This window comes from Ornithorhynchus anatinus, chromosome 11 (genome assembly GCF_004115215.2).
Source record: "Ornithorhynchus anatinus isolate Pmale09 chromosome 11, mOrnAna1.pri.v4, whole genome shotgun sequence".
In the NCBI taxonomy this organism is placed as follows: Eukaryota; Metazoa; Chordata; class Mammalia; order Monotremata; family Ornithorhynchidae; genus Ornithorhynchus; species Ornithorhynchus anatinus.
In genome coordinates, this window is record NC_041738.1 from 34722594 (window position 1) to 34740348 (window position 17755).

The 17755-nt window shown below is 51.2% G+C and overlaps 1 protein-coding gene across 1 annotated transcript; it reads right to left on the reverse strand.

The window, feature by feature from the left end:
* Positions 1-531: 531 nt before the first annotated feature.
* Positions 532-17019, reverse strand: LOC114815194 (cyclic nucleotide-gated cation channel beta-1-like). Its single transcript, XM_039913626.1, has 12 exons — positions 16275-17019; positions 16017-16165; positions 15334-15391; positions 13831-13888; positions 12794-12923; positions 12621-12693; positions 11273-11345; positions 10307-10388; positions 7454-7568; positions 5300-5429; positions 3323-3413; positions 532-576 (listed from the first exon to the last, which is right to left on the reverse strand). Exons 2-12 carry the CDS (start codon positions 16155-16157, stop codon positions 532-534), a joined length of 996 nt encoding a protein of 331 aa, XP_039769560.1. The 5' UTR covers positions 16158-16165; positions 16275-17019.
* Between the last annotated feature and the right edge of the window lie 736 nt (positions 17020-17755).

Below are 17755 nucleotides of genomic sequence, written 5' to 3' on the forward strand. Positions count from 1 at the left end.
AGGCACTGTTCTAAGACTAGGGTAGATACAAGCAAATTAGGGTGAATACTTCTACCCCCACCGTTTTGAAACCCCTGTGAGAAGGACTCACGCTCTAAGATTTCCCCGAAGCGGCAAGCACTCACCCCCGACCTTTCTATCGGCGTATCTCAGAGATCAACCAGAAAGGCAAGGCTCTTTAATCCAGTTTTGCAAACCAAGTTGGGACAATCTACCAGCCTAAATATCGTTAGCAGCCCAACCTCTCCTAGGGGAAACCCGGGAAATTAAACGAATGAAATCGGTATTCTCGAGTACTTGCCCGGGGCAAGCAGTTATTTGCAGAGCCGCCGTCCCAGGTTGCCCTTTCACGTGAACCTGGATCACACGGATCTCAAATACGCTCAGATTGACACAGCTTCCGGCCCGCCCACCTCTAGGAAGGAATCCAATTGCCTGACTGCCTGAAGGCTCTCTCTCAACTTGGGCAGACAACTCGGGCAGACAGTCAAATCCTCTCAGAGGCCTGAGAGAGGAAGCAAGAAACACGAATTACTTACTAGATCGCCCAGGGCACAGGGCTGCCGCATCCACCGCCTAACAGAGACGAGAAGAAAGGAAAGCGTCGGTGTCTTCCTCGGCTATCCCAGCCCCGTCCTTTTCCTCTCCTGAGGTTCTGTGGAGAGGCCAGCTCTCCCGCTGTTAGCTGCTGGATCTTGTGGTCTGGGAGCCATTAGATCTCCTCAAGACCGCCTGAGGTCTTCACAGACAGAGATGAGTCTCTATGAGATTGGGGCTGGGGCTTGCGCTTTGGTCGGTTAGCTGGTTGGTCCGTCTCCCTTCAGGCTCCCTCAGAACACCTCATCTCTCCATCTCTGATTTTTGATCCTCGCCCTGTCCCCCAGCATGAGGGTGTTGAATGTGGGGAGCAGTCCAGTACTCCTATTTTTCCTCCCTACTGCCTCGCCCAAGCCCTTAAACCCACCCACTGAGGACTCATGCACAAATCCTTAGACTGGGTGACTTCCCTTATCTGAAATTTATTTCAGTGTCTCTTCCCCACTAGATTAGAAGCTCCTCGAGGGCAGGGATTGTGTCTACCAACTGTAATAATAACAATGTAGGTATTTGTTAAGCGCTCACTATGTGCAGAGCACCGTTCTAAGCACTGGGGTGGATACAGGGTAATCACGTTGTCCCACGTGAGGCTCACGGTTAATCCCCATTTTACAGATGAGGTAACTGAGGCACAGAGCAGTTAAGTGACTTGCCCACAGTCCCCCAGCTGACAAGTGGCAGAGCCGGGATTCGAACCCGTGGCCTCTGACTCCCAAGCCCAGGCTCTTTCCACTGAGCCACGCTGCTTCTCTAATGTGATCTCCCAAGCACCTCATGCAGCATCTGCGCAATGACTCTCTCCCTCTTCAAAGCCTTATTGAAGGCACATCTCCTCTAAGAGGCCTTCCCAGACTAAGCCCCAATTTTCCTCATCTCACACTTCCTTCTGTGTCACCCCGCTCCCTTTGCCCTTCCCACCCCACAGTTCTTATGTACATATCTGTAATATTATTTATTTGTAAGGACGTCTGCCTCCCTCCGCCCAGAACGTGAGCTTGTTAGGCACAGGGATTGACACTAGTGTTGTAGTGTACTTTCCCAAGCACTTAGCAGAGTGCTCGGCAGACAGTAAGCGCTTAATAAATACGACTGAATGAACAAATGAATGAAAATAAGCGCTCCATACATACTGTTGATTGACTGATTGCACTCTTCCTCCGCTAAGGACTCATATACATGTTCTTATATTAGGCTACTTCACTTATCTGAAATATATTTCAATATCTCTCTTCCCCACTAGATTATAAGCTTCTTGAGGGCAGGAATCACGCCTGCCCGCCGTATCGTACTTTCACCTCATACAATGTCTGCACAAAATAACCATTCCATAGAAACTATTGTTCGATTGACAACTCCCTTCCTCCTCACATGAAGAGCCCAGCAAAAGGCCGAAGACGGGGCCGACTCCAGGAGGGAAAGGGATTAAACGTACGGCTTCCTAAGGGGCCTGAAAAAGCGGGCAGGCTTGGGTTCTCCCAAGGTGATATATACTCTACCACGCTTTCACCTTGGGGATTTATACTTTCTATCCCACCTGCGTGATTCAAAACAGTCTGTGGCTGCCGGGACACGTCCCCGGACCCCCGACTTTCCCAGAGGCAACGGTAGTCATTCAGCACAAGGACGTTTCCTGGAGAATCCTGGAGGGACTCGCTCGGGTCAGAGCTGCGATGCTCCCACCATGACCGACACGGCCCACGTCAAACACCGCACTTCTGGAAAGGGCAAAGAATGAACTGGGCATAGGGCGCTGGGTGCGATTTACAGATCCACCCGGCGATGGATCTGTGAGACCCTTTAGGGCCCCCCCAGACCTTCTTCCGTCAGTCGGTTGCCCCTAGGATGGCCTGTCCCCAAATCCAGGGTTCAGTCCCCCCCGACGCCTCAGCCCTGCATTGGAGCAGGAGATCAAACAGAAGGAACTCAGGTCCAGGCCCACTTTCAGGTGGTCCTGGCTCTGCAGTTTAAGTAACCCCCGGCCATCCGTACACGTGTGAAAAGTACCCGGGAGCACTCCGTAGATACTACCGATTGACTGACTGAATGCTCTCCAACTGTGTGCTACCGCATCCGTTAGCCAGTTCCCTATTTTTCCCAGTGCCTCTTGTACTGCTGCATCTCCCCATCCAAGCCACTCTGAAAACCCAGCTCTGGAAGCGGGAGGAGGTTTCGGGTCCGGACCTGCCTGCATTTGGCTTTCGTGGGACCAGCCAATTCCCTCAGACTCCGACCTCTTGACCCGGACGGCCGTCAGTGAATGTTTGTACCCTTCGTTTGGGCCCGGCCCTTGGCTCAGTCTCACCAACCCGAAGCCTTATTTCAAAGCCAGGCTGTACTTGCTGGGTCCTGTTCTGGATCTCTACCACCCCGCACCCCCAACCCGGCTCCTTAGGGTCATCCTTCCACGGGGAGAGAGAGGTCAAGGACTCAGGGGTCGACGTGCCTGAGGAGATGGATGCTTGGACCTCTTCGGTCTCCGGCTGCCTGTCCTGCCTCTCGCTGGGAGGTGGCAAAGAGCCTGTCTCCTCCACAACCTGTGCAGCACAAGGGAAGGGTTCCCAAACCACGGGTGCTCCTCTGTAGCCAAGGACAGCGGTCTCACTAACCCCACAACATTTCAGCTGACACCCTTGGGATCCTGCCCAGGCCTGGCCCCACCCGACAACAAGGGTAGGATTTCCCGGAAGCCACAGATTACGTTTAGATTGATTTTCAGTAACGAAACCTGTGCTCCGAGCTGCTCTTCCTCCTCCTTCACCCTCAGGACGGGCTGGGGGATCACCATCTCCAGCTGCTGCTTCAGCCACCTAAAAACCCTGAGGGACAGATAACTCCCGTTAGAGGTGGCTCCGCCGAGTGGCTTCGTCGTGTCCTTCTTTCGCCTTTCTCTTGCCGACTGAATCCTAGATATCCTGGATTTGGGGTCCAGGTAATTGATGCCTCCATGGAAGCAGGGGGAATGGAGTGCATGACCCCACCTTGCCCTCCCTAGGCTACGTTGCCAAACCTGTCTGCTATAGTGTCCGCTAGCCAGTGCCCTGTTTTCCTCAGTCCAAAAGAGGGGCCAGCTAGAATAGAAAGAAGCAGGTCAACCAATTCTTCCTGTCAGATGGAGCTCTTTTCAATCCAGATGATGGACAACAAAGGCAGGTCTTGACTGTCTAAGATATTGGAACATCTGCGGAGCTCCTGTTTCCTTTATTACCACCCTCCTGGTAGTCCAGTAGCTTAAGAGGGGGTCCCAGGCTAGGCCAGACTTCTCCCATGAGGTCTGTGGGCCCCAAGATGGCGGGGATGGTTTAGGCCAACACAGCCAACCCAGTCACACTCAAGCAGGGCAGCCCATCTCCCCCCCCACTGGAGAGTGGGGTCGGCTCAACGTGTTTGGAGCCCCGACCGCTTCTTGGTGGGGCTGGGGCTGACACGAACCTGGTCGGGGAGGGAGGAGGAGAAGGGAAGAGGAAGAAGAGAAAGGAGGGAGAGATGCAGTAATGCCACTCCTTGAACTGCTCCTACTCCACAGCCGTCAACCAAATCTGAAATGATTATATGCAGGAGTGCAGGACAAGATGGTTATTTAACAGTAATAATGATAATGTCGGTATTTGTTAAGCGCTTACTATGTGCAGAGCACTGTTCTAAGCGCAGGGGTAGATACAGGGTAATCAGGTTGTCCCATGCGAGGCTCACGGTTAATCCCCATTTTACAGATTAGTTAAGTGACTTGCCCACAGTCACACAACTGACAAGTGGCAGAGTGGGATTTGAACCCATGACCTCTGACTCCCAAGCCCTGGCTCTTTCCACTGAGCCACGCTGCTTTCTCCTTATTTCTTACTGTGGTCCCGGGGGACCATGACCCATCCTCAAAACCGGCTCTCAGGTCACTCATTCGTATTTGTTCAGTGCTTACTGGGTGCAGAGCACTGTACCAAGCACTTGGGAGAGTACGGTATAACAATAAAACAGATACATTCCCTCGGGTCTTTCAGTTGCTTCAGCGGCGGGGCCCACCTGCAGTCATGGCCTCCAAGCAGCCTGTATCAAAGTGTCCCTGCTGGGCAAGTAAATCCTTTTGGGGTTTGGGCAGGCAGGAGCCCCTCCTGGATGTGGGCCAGAATCAGGCCAGGAAAGACCCGGGCCCAGACTGACTGGTCTCTGAAAAGCCAAATAAATGCAGGGCTGCGCCCCGAGAGTAATTTATTAAAACTCCCATTATCCTTTCTGGCCTATTGTAGCGAATGAGTGCCAAACACATGGCCACATTCCCATTCACAGTGTTGCAAGCTGGCTACCTCCTCACATCACCTCCATTGAATGTTTTTTTCTTCTACTGTTTCCTTCTTTAGCAGACCACTGTGCAGTGTTGAAAACTTGACAACTCAAACCCCCCCCCAAAAAAGACCTGAGAGAGAAGCAACATGTCCTAGTGGAAAGAACAGAGGCCTGAGAGTCAGAGGTCCCGGGTTCTAGTTCCAGCTCCGCCACTCGTCTGCACGGGGACCTTGACTAAGTCATTTAACTTCTGCACCCTCATTTCCTTATCTGTAAAATGGGAATTCAATTTCTGTTCTCTCTTCTAGGGACAGGAACTCTCTCTACCCCCAGCATTTAGGACAGTGCTTGGCATTTAGTAAGTACCTTACAGATACCACAGTTATTATTTAGAGAAGAACTATCCAAGTGAAGGACTTGCGTTTACCTGACACCATCCACCCCTTGGGGTGGAGAAGGGGAAGAGGAGTCCGACTGGCTTTCCGGGGTCAGAGGCTGAATCAGCTCAGGCGGAGTAGGCTGGGCTGGGGGTGGGGGCGTCTCCTGCAACGGAGGTGCTGCTTTGGAGTAAGAACACGGGACCAAAGATAATGGAAAAGATTCCTCGAACAATCAATCAATCACTGGTATTGAGTGCCTATTCTGCGCAGAGTTTGGAAGAGTACAGTCGACACATTCCCTGCCCACAAGAGCATTAACCTGAAAAGTCAGTCAGCCACCACGTCCGACTCCCAGAATTTACTGTTGTCGCCCCATGTCGGGCACAGAGGGCCCAAGTGCATCCTTCCATCTGAGCACCACCCCAAAATCCTCCAGCTTTGACCCACATGCCAGCCGGAGTTGTCAGTGAAATGTGATGGGGGGGTTGACCTACCGTGCCTAGAATGTTTCCCGGTAGTTTGGGTGGATTTGCCTCTTTATCTGTTGTCAAATTGTACTTTCCAAGTGCTCAGTACAGTGCTCTGCACCGGTAAGTGCTCAATAAATATGACTGAATGATGAATGCATTTATTGAGCGCTTACTGTGTGTAGGTACCGTACTAAGTGCTTGGGAGAGCACAATATAAAACATAACAGAAGCATTCCCTGCCTGCAGTGGGCAGTTCAGCTTGCAGTCTAAAGGGGAGAACAGACATTAAAAGAAATAAATGACATCCCTCCAAGGTGCAGTCGCACATCGCCTGGGCAGGAAAGGCTGTCCAGGGATCACCTGCTTCTTCCTCCGGTCTTCAAGCACAACCGCACATCGACCCTTTCTGACTCGTGAAATTCCCATTTCTAAAGACTCCCCCCGCAGAGTAGCAGCCGACAGGAAAGAGAAAAGATCCACTGAACGACGGAGTCTTGACAAGTGAGCAAAATAGAACCATGAACTGGAGGAAAAGGGAGGAAAGAAAATGGAATTCAAAAGCCCAAAAGAAAAAGGACAGGACTGGGAGTCAGGAAGTAATAATAATAACGATGGTATCTGTTAAATGCTTACTATGTGCCAAGCACTGGGGTAGATACAAGCAGCGTGGTTCAGTGGAAAGACTCCGGGCTTGGGAGTCAGAGGTCATGGGTTCGATTCCCGGCTCTGCCACTTGTCAGCTCTGTGACTGTGGGCGAGTCACTTCACTTCTCTGGGCCTCAGTGACCTCATCTGTAAAATGGGGATTAACTGTGAGCCTCACGTGGGACGACCTGATGACCCTGTAGCTACCCCAGCACTTAGAACAGTGCTCTGCACAATAGTAAGTGCTTAAAAAATACCAACAGTATTATTAATCAGGTTGTCCCACGTGGGGCTCACAGTCTTAATCCCCATTTTATAGATGAGTTAACTGAGGTACAGAGAAGTTAAGTGACTTGTGCAAAGTCACACAGCTGACAAGTGGCGGAGCTGGGATTAGAACCCAAGTACTCTGACTCCCAAGCCCATGCCATTTCCATGGGAGACTGATCTGTGCTTCAATTTCTTGATCTGTAAAATGCCGATGAAATACCTCCCTCCCTCCCCATTAGACTGGGAGTCTTGTGTGGAACAAGGATTGTGTCTGATCTGATTGTATTTATCCAAGTGATTAACACACACAGTAAGTTCTTTAGAAATACTACAGTTATTATTACAGAAGTAGGAGGAATGCAACTCAACTTGATTAAAGTCTGGTGCTCAAGGGGTCAAACACATCTGAAGCGCCCTCGGCACGAAAGAGCAGGTGGGTGTTGGGAGACGGCAAACCGGATGGGACCCGACTCGTCAGGGCAGAATGGGGAATACGGGGCAGAGTGACAGTGTCGCCTTTCGGAAAAAGCACCTTGAAAATAACGTTAGTCATCCAAATCGTGGCCTCCTCAGGGTGGGAGTTTTTGTCAAGCAAATCCAGAGAAACCAAGGGGCATAAGAAAGACTTTAGGTCAACAGGGGGATTAAACCCTGGTTGGACTAACTCAATCTTGGCATTTTCAAATGAAAAGATTTGAATCCCATCTGGATGGCTTCTAGGCTTTCGTTTGACTTGGACACTGGGGGTCGGACCAAATGACCTTTGGAGTTCCCTTCCGGTTTTGATTTCTATGATGAGGGAGAGCCCGAGCTGACCCCCAGGAATGGCTGTTAGTCTTTCCCAACAGACATCTGCTTCTCCTCGGAGCGGCAGGACTCGGCTAAAATTACCTTGTACCACAGCTGTTTCTTCAGGCGATTTTCTCACTTCCTGCATTAAAAAAACAGAAGCGGACGGTGTGACCTGGGGGCTGTCCTGCTTTACCTAAAGGCCACGGCAACTTGGAGCCCTCCGAGAGCCACTGGGGGTGTTTCCCAGCCTGCGTTCTCACGTTCTCACCCCACCTTGGCTGAAAAAGCACTGACACGGAACAGAACACATGGAGCGGGCAGGGACAGAGGGCAGTTCTAGATAGAGCACGGGCCTAGGAGTCAGGAGGTCATGAGGTGTACATCCCCTTGATTCTATTTATCGTGATAATGTTGGCCTGTTTTGGTTTCGTTGTTTTGTTCTGCCGTCTGTCTCCCCGGATTAGACCGTGAGCCCGTCAGTGGGCAGGAATTGTCTCAATCTGTTGCCGAATTGTACATTCCAAGTGCTTAGTACAGTGCTCTGCACATAGTAAGGGCTCAATAAGTACTATTGAATGAATGAATGAACGGGTTCCAATGCCATCTCCACCTCATGTCCGCTGTGTGACCTTGTGCAGATCACTTTGCTTCTCTGTGCCTCAGTTATATCATCTGTAACATGGGGATTGAGACTGTGAGCCCTATGTGAGACAGGGACTGTTCCAACCTCATTTGCTTGTATCGACCCCAGTGCTTGGTAGAGTGCTTGGCATATAGTAAGTGCTTAGCAAATACCACAATTATTGCTATTACCTCCCAGACCTTCTTCTGGGAAAGGGGTGAAAGGACCTCCTGACCAATTTCATACCTCCCTCCCCCAAGACAAGCTCTCAGAAAGAATCGCTCACCCATCCCCAGACCTACACAGCCTCAGCATTCCTCAGGCCTCCTAAGCTTCGACTGTAGTCGTGTATTTGAGCCCACTAAGCGCTCACAAATGTTCTTGGTTCAAAAATCTACCAGCCGGTTTGTTGTTTTTTTCCCAAGGGCTCTGCGTCCTCTGAGGCTCAGCGGTTGTTTTCCCGTCGGCACTTTTGTTGACCTGAACAGAATCAGGGTTTCTCTCTTGGTTGGAGCGGAGTCCCGTTGGGCTGGAGCCAACCCCCTCTGACAGAGGAGGAATCTGCCTTCCCTTAGAGAGTAGCCTGCCTTCGCTCCTCCGGCGCCTGGGCTGTGGAAGGGTGACAGCCCCTCCAAAGGGCCTGAAAACCATGCAACCCGACGAGAACAAGCCTACAGCCATTTTTGCATCACATGAAAGAACCGCGGGAACAAGGTGCTCCTCTCCACACACAGTGGCATCTCCAGATCTACCCCTGTGGGCAAGGAGACAGCAGATTCCAGAGAACAAGAACTCCTTGATTTTTTTTAAGGTGTTTGTTAAGCGCTCACTGTGCCAGACACTAAACGAAATGCTGAAGTAGATACCAGCTAATTAGGTTGGACACAATCCATGATCCACACGGTGCTGACCCCAGTCTTAACCCCCACTTTACTGGGGAGGGAAATGAGTCACAGAGAAGTTAAGTGACTTGTTCAAAGTCAGACAAATGGCGGGGTCCTGCCCAGACTCTGCTAGAGGCCCAGGGTTTGGGGTTAGAGCCTCACCCCATAATGGCCACCGATCCTCATATTAGTTGTAAAAGTGGTCATCTGCCCCTATTTCAATCAATTATATTTATTGAGCACTTACTGTGTGCAGAGCATTGTAATAAGCTCTTGGGAGAGTACAATGTAACAGAGTTGGTAGACATGTTCCTTGCCCACAAGGAGCATACAGTCTAGATGGGGAGACTCCTATTGATATAAATTAATTACATTTATGTGCATAAGTGCTGTGGGGCTGACGGTGGGGTGTATAAAGGGGGCAAATCCATTTCAAACCCAGCAGGTTAGAGGAGCAGAGGGTGGATCTGATCAGGCACTTGCCAGGGGCACAGAGTTGGGGAGTGGTGGGGTGAGGTGTAGTCACAGCCCCCCCTCAAGTTGTCCTCCAAACTTCTGCCCACCAAGGCACTGAGTAAGTGGCGGGGTGGCGACTTGTCCTAAAATCAGCAGTGAATCATAGCAACTCCCTTGGGATGCAGATTTCCTGGCTTCGCCAGAGCCTAATGACTTGGAAGCCCCCAGCCCCAGAAGCCCCCACTCCCCTTTAATTGTATTCCAAATAATACATATATATGTGTATATATATGTAATGGTATGTATTGTATTAAAATGGTATTTGTAAAGCGCTTGCTAAGCACCGTTCTAAGCATTGATGTAGATACAAGATAATCAGGTCCCACATGGGGGTCACAGTCTAAGTAGGCTCCTGCCCTCTCCTGGTTTTCCATGGCACTAGAGTCTAATAGAAATGAATAATAATAATAATAACGTTGGTATTTGTTAAGCGCTTACAGGTGCCGAGCACTGTTCTAAGTGCTGGGGGAGATACAGGGTAATCAGGTTGTCCCACGTGGGGCTCACACACTTTTAATCCCTATTTTCAGATGAGGAACTGAGGCACAGAGAAGTGAAGTGACTTGCCACAATCCACAGTGACAAGTGGCAGAGCCGGGAGTCGAAACTCATGACCTCTGACTCCGAAGCCCAGGCTCTTTCCACTGAGCCACGCTGCTTCTCCTTTTATGAATGAAAATAGGCACACGGATGAGGCCGATACAAATGATGTGGCCCAAAATAATTTAAGAATCAAATGGGTTTTGAACCATTTTAAGACTCTTGTAGATCCTGGAGTCTCTTGAAAAATCATTTATCCCTCGGACAAGCTTTGCCTTTCACCCCATGAGTTCGGCGCCCTCTTTGTCTACTCACCTCGGGCTTTTTCAAGGGCTCGGGTTGAGGAAGCATCTTATCCAGCCTCTGCACCAACCAGTCCACGATTTTACGGCCGGTCCTGGAGAAAACAGATCTGGTCATCCTACCCTCTACGCCCGTTCCACTGCAGGTTTGAAGTTGGCCTAGTCAGCCTAACACCTTCCCGGGTTCGTGCTCTCTGATCATTGGCTAAGAGTTGACTGGCTCAGGGGATACCAGTTGATGCCATAGATTTAGAGATCAGAGTCCTCTCTCCCCCATAAGAAGGGACTCTTTGCACTTTAAGCTTGGCCTCTTAAAGGACGACGCAATGATTGTCTGCAAAAAGAATGAGCAGTTATCCAGTTACTTGGCTCCATTACAACGTGGAATCTAAATGGAGCATTCAGGCCAAAATATAATCCACTTTGGAGACAGAATATCCGTGTGCTCTCCTAGAACAAATCAATGTTCCGTTTTACCTGTGCTATGGAGACGCATCCAATATGTTTTCTGACCGTTATTGGAGTTGTATCCTGCTCAGAGAGGCCCTATTCCTCCCTTTCATATCCAACAGGCAAAACAGTTGAAGCGGCTTGACTCAGTGGGTAGAGCCTGGGGGTCCGAAGGACCTGGGTTCTAAACCCAGCTCCACCGCTTGTCTGCTGTGTAACCTTGGGCAAGTCAGTTCACTTCTCTGCGCCTCAGTTACCTCATTCATAAAATGGGGGTTAAGACTGTGAACAGGGACTAGTCCCAACCTGATTAACTTGTATCTACCCCAGCGCTTAAAACAGTTCCTGGGCACATAGTAAGCATTATAAATGGCTATTTTTAAAAAAAATCAAAACCCAGCTTACAGAGGTTCTTGGGGTTTTAATGAGCAACACCCTTGCAAGGAGGAAAGGGACGCAGAGACTAGTGCCCCCCAGATTTCAAACCTCAGCCCCACGTCTACAACGAAGCAGGCTGGCAGACTTTTACCCTCTGTCTTGGGCATCGCTGGAGTTGTCCGCAGATGGGGTAGACTCGATGTGCACTTCAGAAGCTGGAAGCTCTTGGGAGAAGGGAAGTAAAATATTGCAGTGGATTAGGAGTTATGAGGTATGTCGGTAGAGCCGTTTCTTCCAAAGACAAGGGAAAACAACAATATAAGATGAAGTATAGGGGTGACCTTCAAAGCCCTATTTCCATCCATGAACCTAGAGGAACTCTTTGTGTGACCTGAGGATCTGAGCCAAACTCAACAAACCAAATCAAACCCAAGAGGAGAAACTGGTACATTTTTAAAGGCGTCTTTGGACCCAGAAGTTGCTCTGGCAGGAATGAATGGGAGGCTAATTCAGCCAAAGCCCGAAACCTTCCTCCAGTTCCAGAGCCAGGGATTCCACTGAATGGAAGAGGGACACAGTCAGCTGTTAGAGGGAAGTATCAGGCTGGGAGAGGATAAAACCCATTACTAAGGCCGAGTCCTCGCTCCACTTACTAAAATTTGGGCCTCTAGGAGTCACCTGGAAGGCTTTTGGCTCAGTGCCTGGGTCTCTGCCCCTGGGGTAATAGTAATAATAATGACTGTGGCATTTGTTAAGTGCTTACTATGTTCCAGGCACTCTATTCATTCATTCATTCGAATTTATTGAGCGCTTACTATGTGCAGAGCACTGTACTAAGCGCTTGGAATGGACAAATCGGGCAACAGATACAGGTCTCTGCCCTTTTGACGGGCCTTACAGTCTAATCGGGGGAGACGGGCAGACAAGAACAATGGCAATAAATAGAGTCAAGGGGAAGAACATCTCATAAAAACAATGGCAAATAAATAGAATCAGGGTGATGTACATCCCATTAAACAAAATAAAATAAATAGGATGATGAAGATATATACAGTCGAGCGGACGAGTACGGTGCTGAGGGGGTGGGACGGGAGAGGAGGAGGAGGAGAGGGAAAGGGGGGAGAAGAGGGTTTACCTGCGGAGAGGTGAAAGGTGGGGGTAGAGGGAGCAGAGGGAAAAGGGGGGGAGCTCAGTCTGGGAAGGCCTCTCGGAGGAGGTGAGCTTTAAGTAGAGATTTGAAGAGGGGAAGAGAATCAGATTGACGGAGGTGAGGAGGGAGGGCGTTCCGGGACCGCGGGAGGACGCGGCCCGGGGGTCGACGGCGGGACGGGCGAGACCGAGGGACGGCGAGGAGTTGGGCGGCGGAGGAGCGGAGCGTGCGGGGTGGGCGGTGGAAAGAGAGAAGGGAGGAGAGGTATGAAGGGGCAAGGTGATGGACAGCCTTGAAGCCTAGAGTGAGGAGTTTTTGTACTCTACTATTCAGAGGGCGCATCCTTTACCTTTGTTCTCCTCTCCCTCTTCTTCTACCTCTTCCTTCTCCTCCTCCTCTTCCTGGATGATCTGGACTTCAGTCTGAAAACAACCCACCCATAAAAACTGATCAACACCAATGGTCCCGGAAACATCTTACAGCGAAGCAGGTGCCCGGACGTCAACCGTCGGGATCCGGTACCTGATCGGGGACGTCGATGCCGGTCTCGCCGCTCGGGGCCACAGACCGGAGCGGCGTCAGGCTGTGGATTGGCTGAGGCACCACTTTTCCCAGGCTCCTCATCAACCAGTCCAGGACCCACCCTGCGGGACTGCAGACGGAACAGAACAAAAGGCACCGGAGCAAAGGAGATAGATGGCTTTTCTCGTCTTCCTTTCCGTTCTCCTGCACCCCCAGTCTCTCCCATTACCCATTCATTCACTCAGTCGTACGTATTGAGCGCTTGGTGTGTGCATTACTAAGCACTTGGGAGAATACGATAATAAACAGACACATTCCCTGCCCAAAATGAGCATACAGTCTAGAGGGTGACACAAGCATCAATATAAATTACAGATATAATACATAACATTGAGCACCTAGTGTGCACAGACCATTACTAAGTACTTGGGAGAGTACGATATAATAATAGACACATTCCCTGCCCACAATGAGCTTTACAGTCTAGAGGGGGAGACAGACATTAATATAAATAAATTACAGATATAATAAATAAATTACTGATCCCTGTCACTGCTCCTGCTTGCTTCTTACTCCCAGTCCAAAGTACTGAACAATCCTCTCCCAGTCTCAAGATGCCACTTCCCTCTCCTTGCCAGCATTAGTTTTTCTGGGAAAGTCCTTTGGTCCAAGACAGGCTTCCTGAAGACTGCCTGACCTTTGATCCCTTGAGAGAGGGTCACCCCCGCCAGAGTCTTGTGCCTGTCGTTCTGATTTCCACAGCCTGGGCAAGGGTTGGGACTCACTTAGAGGTTCTGCCCTGTGCCTGGTACCTGTGAGAGGTCAGCTGGCATTCCCAAGTAGCCCATGCCATCCTCCACTGCAGGATGAGCTTCCAATTCCAGAGAGATTCCATCTGTGGATACTTGTCTGGTCCCACTCCCTCTCATACGGTCAGTCCCTGGAAAGCAGCATCCTCCCTTAATTCTTAACCCAGGCCTTCCAGGGACTCGTGCCCACCCTGGGAAGGGCAGAGAGGGCGAGTGGAAGGCACACACCTGTTAACTGGAAACGCTGCCATCCGGCCTGGGTCCGAGAGCAGGAAAATCTCCGTCTCTACAACAGAAACCCCAAAGCCCCACGGGTGAAGCCAAACGAGTCAGGGTCAAATGAATCCCAGCCCACGTTTGCTCCCAGCATCAAACAATCAGTGGTATTTATTGAGCGCATTCTGGGTGCAGAGCACCGTACCGTGCCCTTGGGAGAGTAAAATACATTAGAGTTGGTAGACATGATCCCTGTCCACAAGGAGCTTACAGTCGAGAAGAATTCACCTCCCTCCCGGAGCCATCTCCCAGGTGAAAAATAATTAAATTCAGTATTCTGTCTCCTTGCTCGGCAGACACTGCTACTCACCGTTGGTAAATGGGTAAGTGGCATTCACGGGGTTACAGCCCGGATCGCCCAATTTCCTGCCAGTCCAACCCCCCATATAATCATACAGTGCTTGGCACATAGTAAGCACTTTACAAATTCCTCAATCATTGTAACTGTCATCCAGCCCATCCTCGGCCTTGAACCCAGTTGATTCCTGTAGACTGTTAAGTCCTTGTGGGCAAGGATCATAACTACCGACTCTGTTGCATTGTACTCTCCCAACCTTTCAGTACAGTGCTCTGCCCACAATAATTATTATAATTACTATTAATAATAATACTAATAATAAAAATGGTATTTGTTAAGTGCTCACTATGTGTCGAGCAGTGTGCTGAGCCCTGGGGTAGACACAAGGTAAGGAGGTCAGTCCCTGTCCCAATCTAAGGACTTGACACATAGGAAGCACTACATAAATATCACTAATACTAGGGAGTCAGAAGGCGTGTGCTGTGTGACCTTGGGCAAGTCACTTAAGTCCTCTGGGCTTCGGTTATCTCATCTGTAAAATGGGGATTGAGACGGTGAGCCCCAGGTGGGACAGGGACTGTGTCAATCCGATTTGCTTTTTTCCACCCCAGCGCTTAGTACAGTCCCTGGCTAATCACAGTTCTTAATACCAGTATCACAGCTACATCCCCCCCCCTCCAACTCTACACGACAACCAGGAAGGGATTAGGATCCATCCCACTGGCCCCGTTTCCTTGTCTTCCCTAGACCCAGTCATCTGCACCCCAGGTGACTAAGCCTGCGGCTGCCCATCTGTGGACCGAGAAGGCAGCCAGGTTTGGGCTAGATGTGACCACCCCAGGACAGCTTATCTGAACGGTCAGGGTCTGGGGCAAAGCCCAGGACCAGAACTCAAAACTTCTGTCTCCCAGCCCAGTGCTCTTTCCCCTAGACCACCCAGCCTCAGAGGGGCAGGCGGGCCCGGACACCACCTGTGAGTAGACAGAATCCTAGCCCCCCAAATGCCCTGGACTGAGAAACAGAGGTCGCCCTGCCAATCGCCCCCCAGCCCGCTGATCCCATTTGGGCGCCGCCCCAGAAAGCGGGAACCACCCCGGGCCCCTCGCCTCTCCGGCCTGGTCTTGTTCGGGCGCTGCTATTTTTTTTCAGGAACTCACCTTCGGGACTCTTACAGCTGGGAGGCATTTCTGCACATCTGGATTTCTCTCCTGGGGGCTTGGGAGATGAGAGTACAACGCGAAGTGAAAACCGACGACCCCGACACAACCTCACAGCGTGACGACACCGAGCATCCTGAGATAGGGGCTGAGAAATGCTAGCCGGAGGGTCCCCTCACAGGATTTCCGCTTCCTTCGGACTTGGCCGTGGATCCATCCCTACCTCACCCCCCTTCACCCCTCCCCCAGCCCTCCCGGTGCCCATATGCCCACTGAGCCACGGGGCTTCGATACTGCCTCACTGTGTTCAGTACCCGGCACATCCTAAGTGCTTAACAGATACTATTTTTAAAAATCCTATACTTTCCCGAGTATGAACGCTAACGACTCTTTCGTTGCTGGGGCAAAGAGATGGGAGAGGGGACTTCAGAAACCCTGGCTTGGTTCAATCCTGCTTTCATCCCCTTTCCGCTCGATCCAGGCCCGAGATGTCACTCCCAACCTCTGCCTGGGATTGGTGGCCACCTGGGGTTCAGGGCATCTGTTGGGGGCCACATTGGGCTGGGAGCATCCACTCCGATGGAGGCCCCCTGGCCTCGGGTTGAGCAGGAGACAATTAAAGGTGGGTGGTGGTGGTGACGGCCTGAGTTTACCCCAAATCCCCACCGCCATGGATTCCTCACCCCCGATGAGGCCTCGGGGTCTTCAGGAGCTGCTGTCGGTTGTGCGGCCGAACTGGGCTCCCACATCTCCGCCTCATCCGTCTTGGGCTTTTGGGAGGTGCCTGGAGGCTGAGGGACCACTCTCTCCACCCAACTGAACATCTTAATCCCTTCAAGGAAGATGATTTCGGTCTTTAGTTCTCTCCATGACCCCCCCACACCAGCCCATCTCCTGTGGGGACCCCAGGCCTCTCACAAACAGCTCAGAGAACGTCTCACCTGGATCGGGTACCCCCTCGGAGCCGTAGGCCTGAGGGATAGCTGGCTTTGAATGAGGACCACCGAATCCATGAGCAGGAAAACCCCACTGGGAACCAGGCCCAGGAGACTCCCAAAATCCACGGAGAGGCAACTGGCTACTTCCTTGGATGGCTAATGCTGCTTTCTACCAACAGGCCCTCTCAGGTCCTGGCCACCCAGTGCCTCTGCCCTGTACATTTTGTAGTCACAGTCCAACTTCCCAGACTTCCTTCCAAACCCCCCTGCCCTCCGTATTCTGGCCCCTGGCAGTCTTTCCGGGCTCCGGGCCTCTTGGCTCGTTGCTCTTCTCCACAGAGGCCTAATTACTGCTCAGCAGAGTGAATTAATTACCCTGTCAGGTTCCAAACGAGGCTCTCATTAATGCCATCCAATTAGGCACCTGGTTTCTTTGATGATGGTGTCACACCTCTGGCTAATTCGCTTTCTTTCCAGCCTAAGGTTAAGACTCTAGCCCGTCAAAGTCGGGCTGGGCTCCCCTCCTCCCAACCCAACCCGTCTCTTATGCCCGGCCTTCTCTTCCTCCTCCTGGATCTCTCATCTCTTATGAATTTGCACCCAAATTGGAGCTTTTTGGTCTGGTGCCTCCACGTGAGGCAGGGAAATGAAAGGTCACCCAGCTGCCCTTGGAGCTGCACAATTCCCCTGAAGAAGCGGAAAATTCAGGTGGTGGGCAGGTAGAAAGAAAAAAAGCATTACTCTAGACTATAAGCTCACTCTCGACTGTAAACTTCCTCTAGACTATAAATTCACTGTGGACAGGGAACATGTCTACCAACTGTAATGGCATACCCTCCCAAGCACTCAGCACAGTGCTTTGCACACGCCGTGTTCAATAAATATGATCGATCGATTTGATCATCATGATGGCAGCAGATTAGATGGAGGGCCGAGGGAAGGTGGAGAGAATCCCAGATTTCACAAGTGCAAGTTACGTGCTAGGGCTATGCAAATCCCTGGGACCCGCTTTCCAGAATTCCTTTTCCAGTCTCCACCGGAAGACTGAGGCTCCCCGGGACAGGGGTTGGCCCTCGCTTGTGGCCCCCTGACAGTGTGCAGAAGACTGTACTAAGTGCTTGAGAGGGTATACAACATAACCATCAATCAGACACATTCCCTGACCACAGCGAGGCAGGGCACCTCTGTATGCAGCCGGATGCGGCTCTAAGAAGAGACAAAGAGGCCTCAGGATGGGCCCCCTCCACTCTCCCCTGTGTCTGGTTTTAGAATTCCTTTAAAGAGGTCCCAGAACACATACACACACTGTTCCTTGCCCACCCAACCATCCCCGGGGAAGCTCATCCCACCCCCCGTAGCCACTCTCGGCCCGGGAAAACAGAAACGGCAGCAACAGCAGCGGTGAAACCTGGGAGCCAGAGGACCTGGATTCTAATCCCGGCTCCACAACGTTCCTGTTGTGTGACCTTGGGCAAGTCACTTTG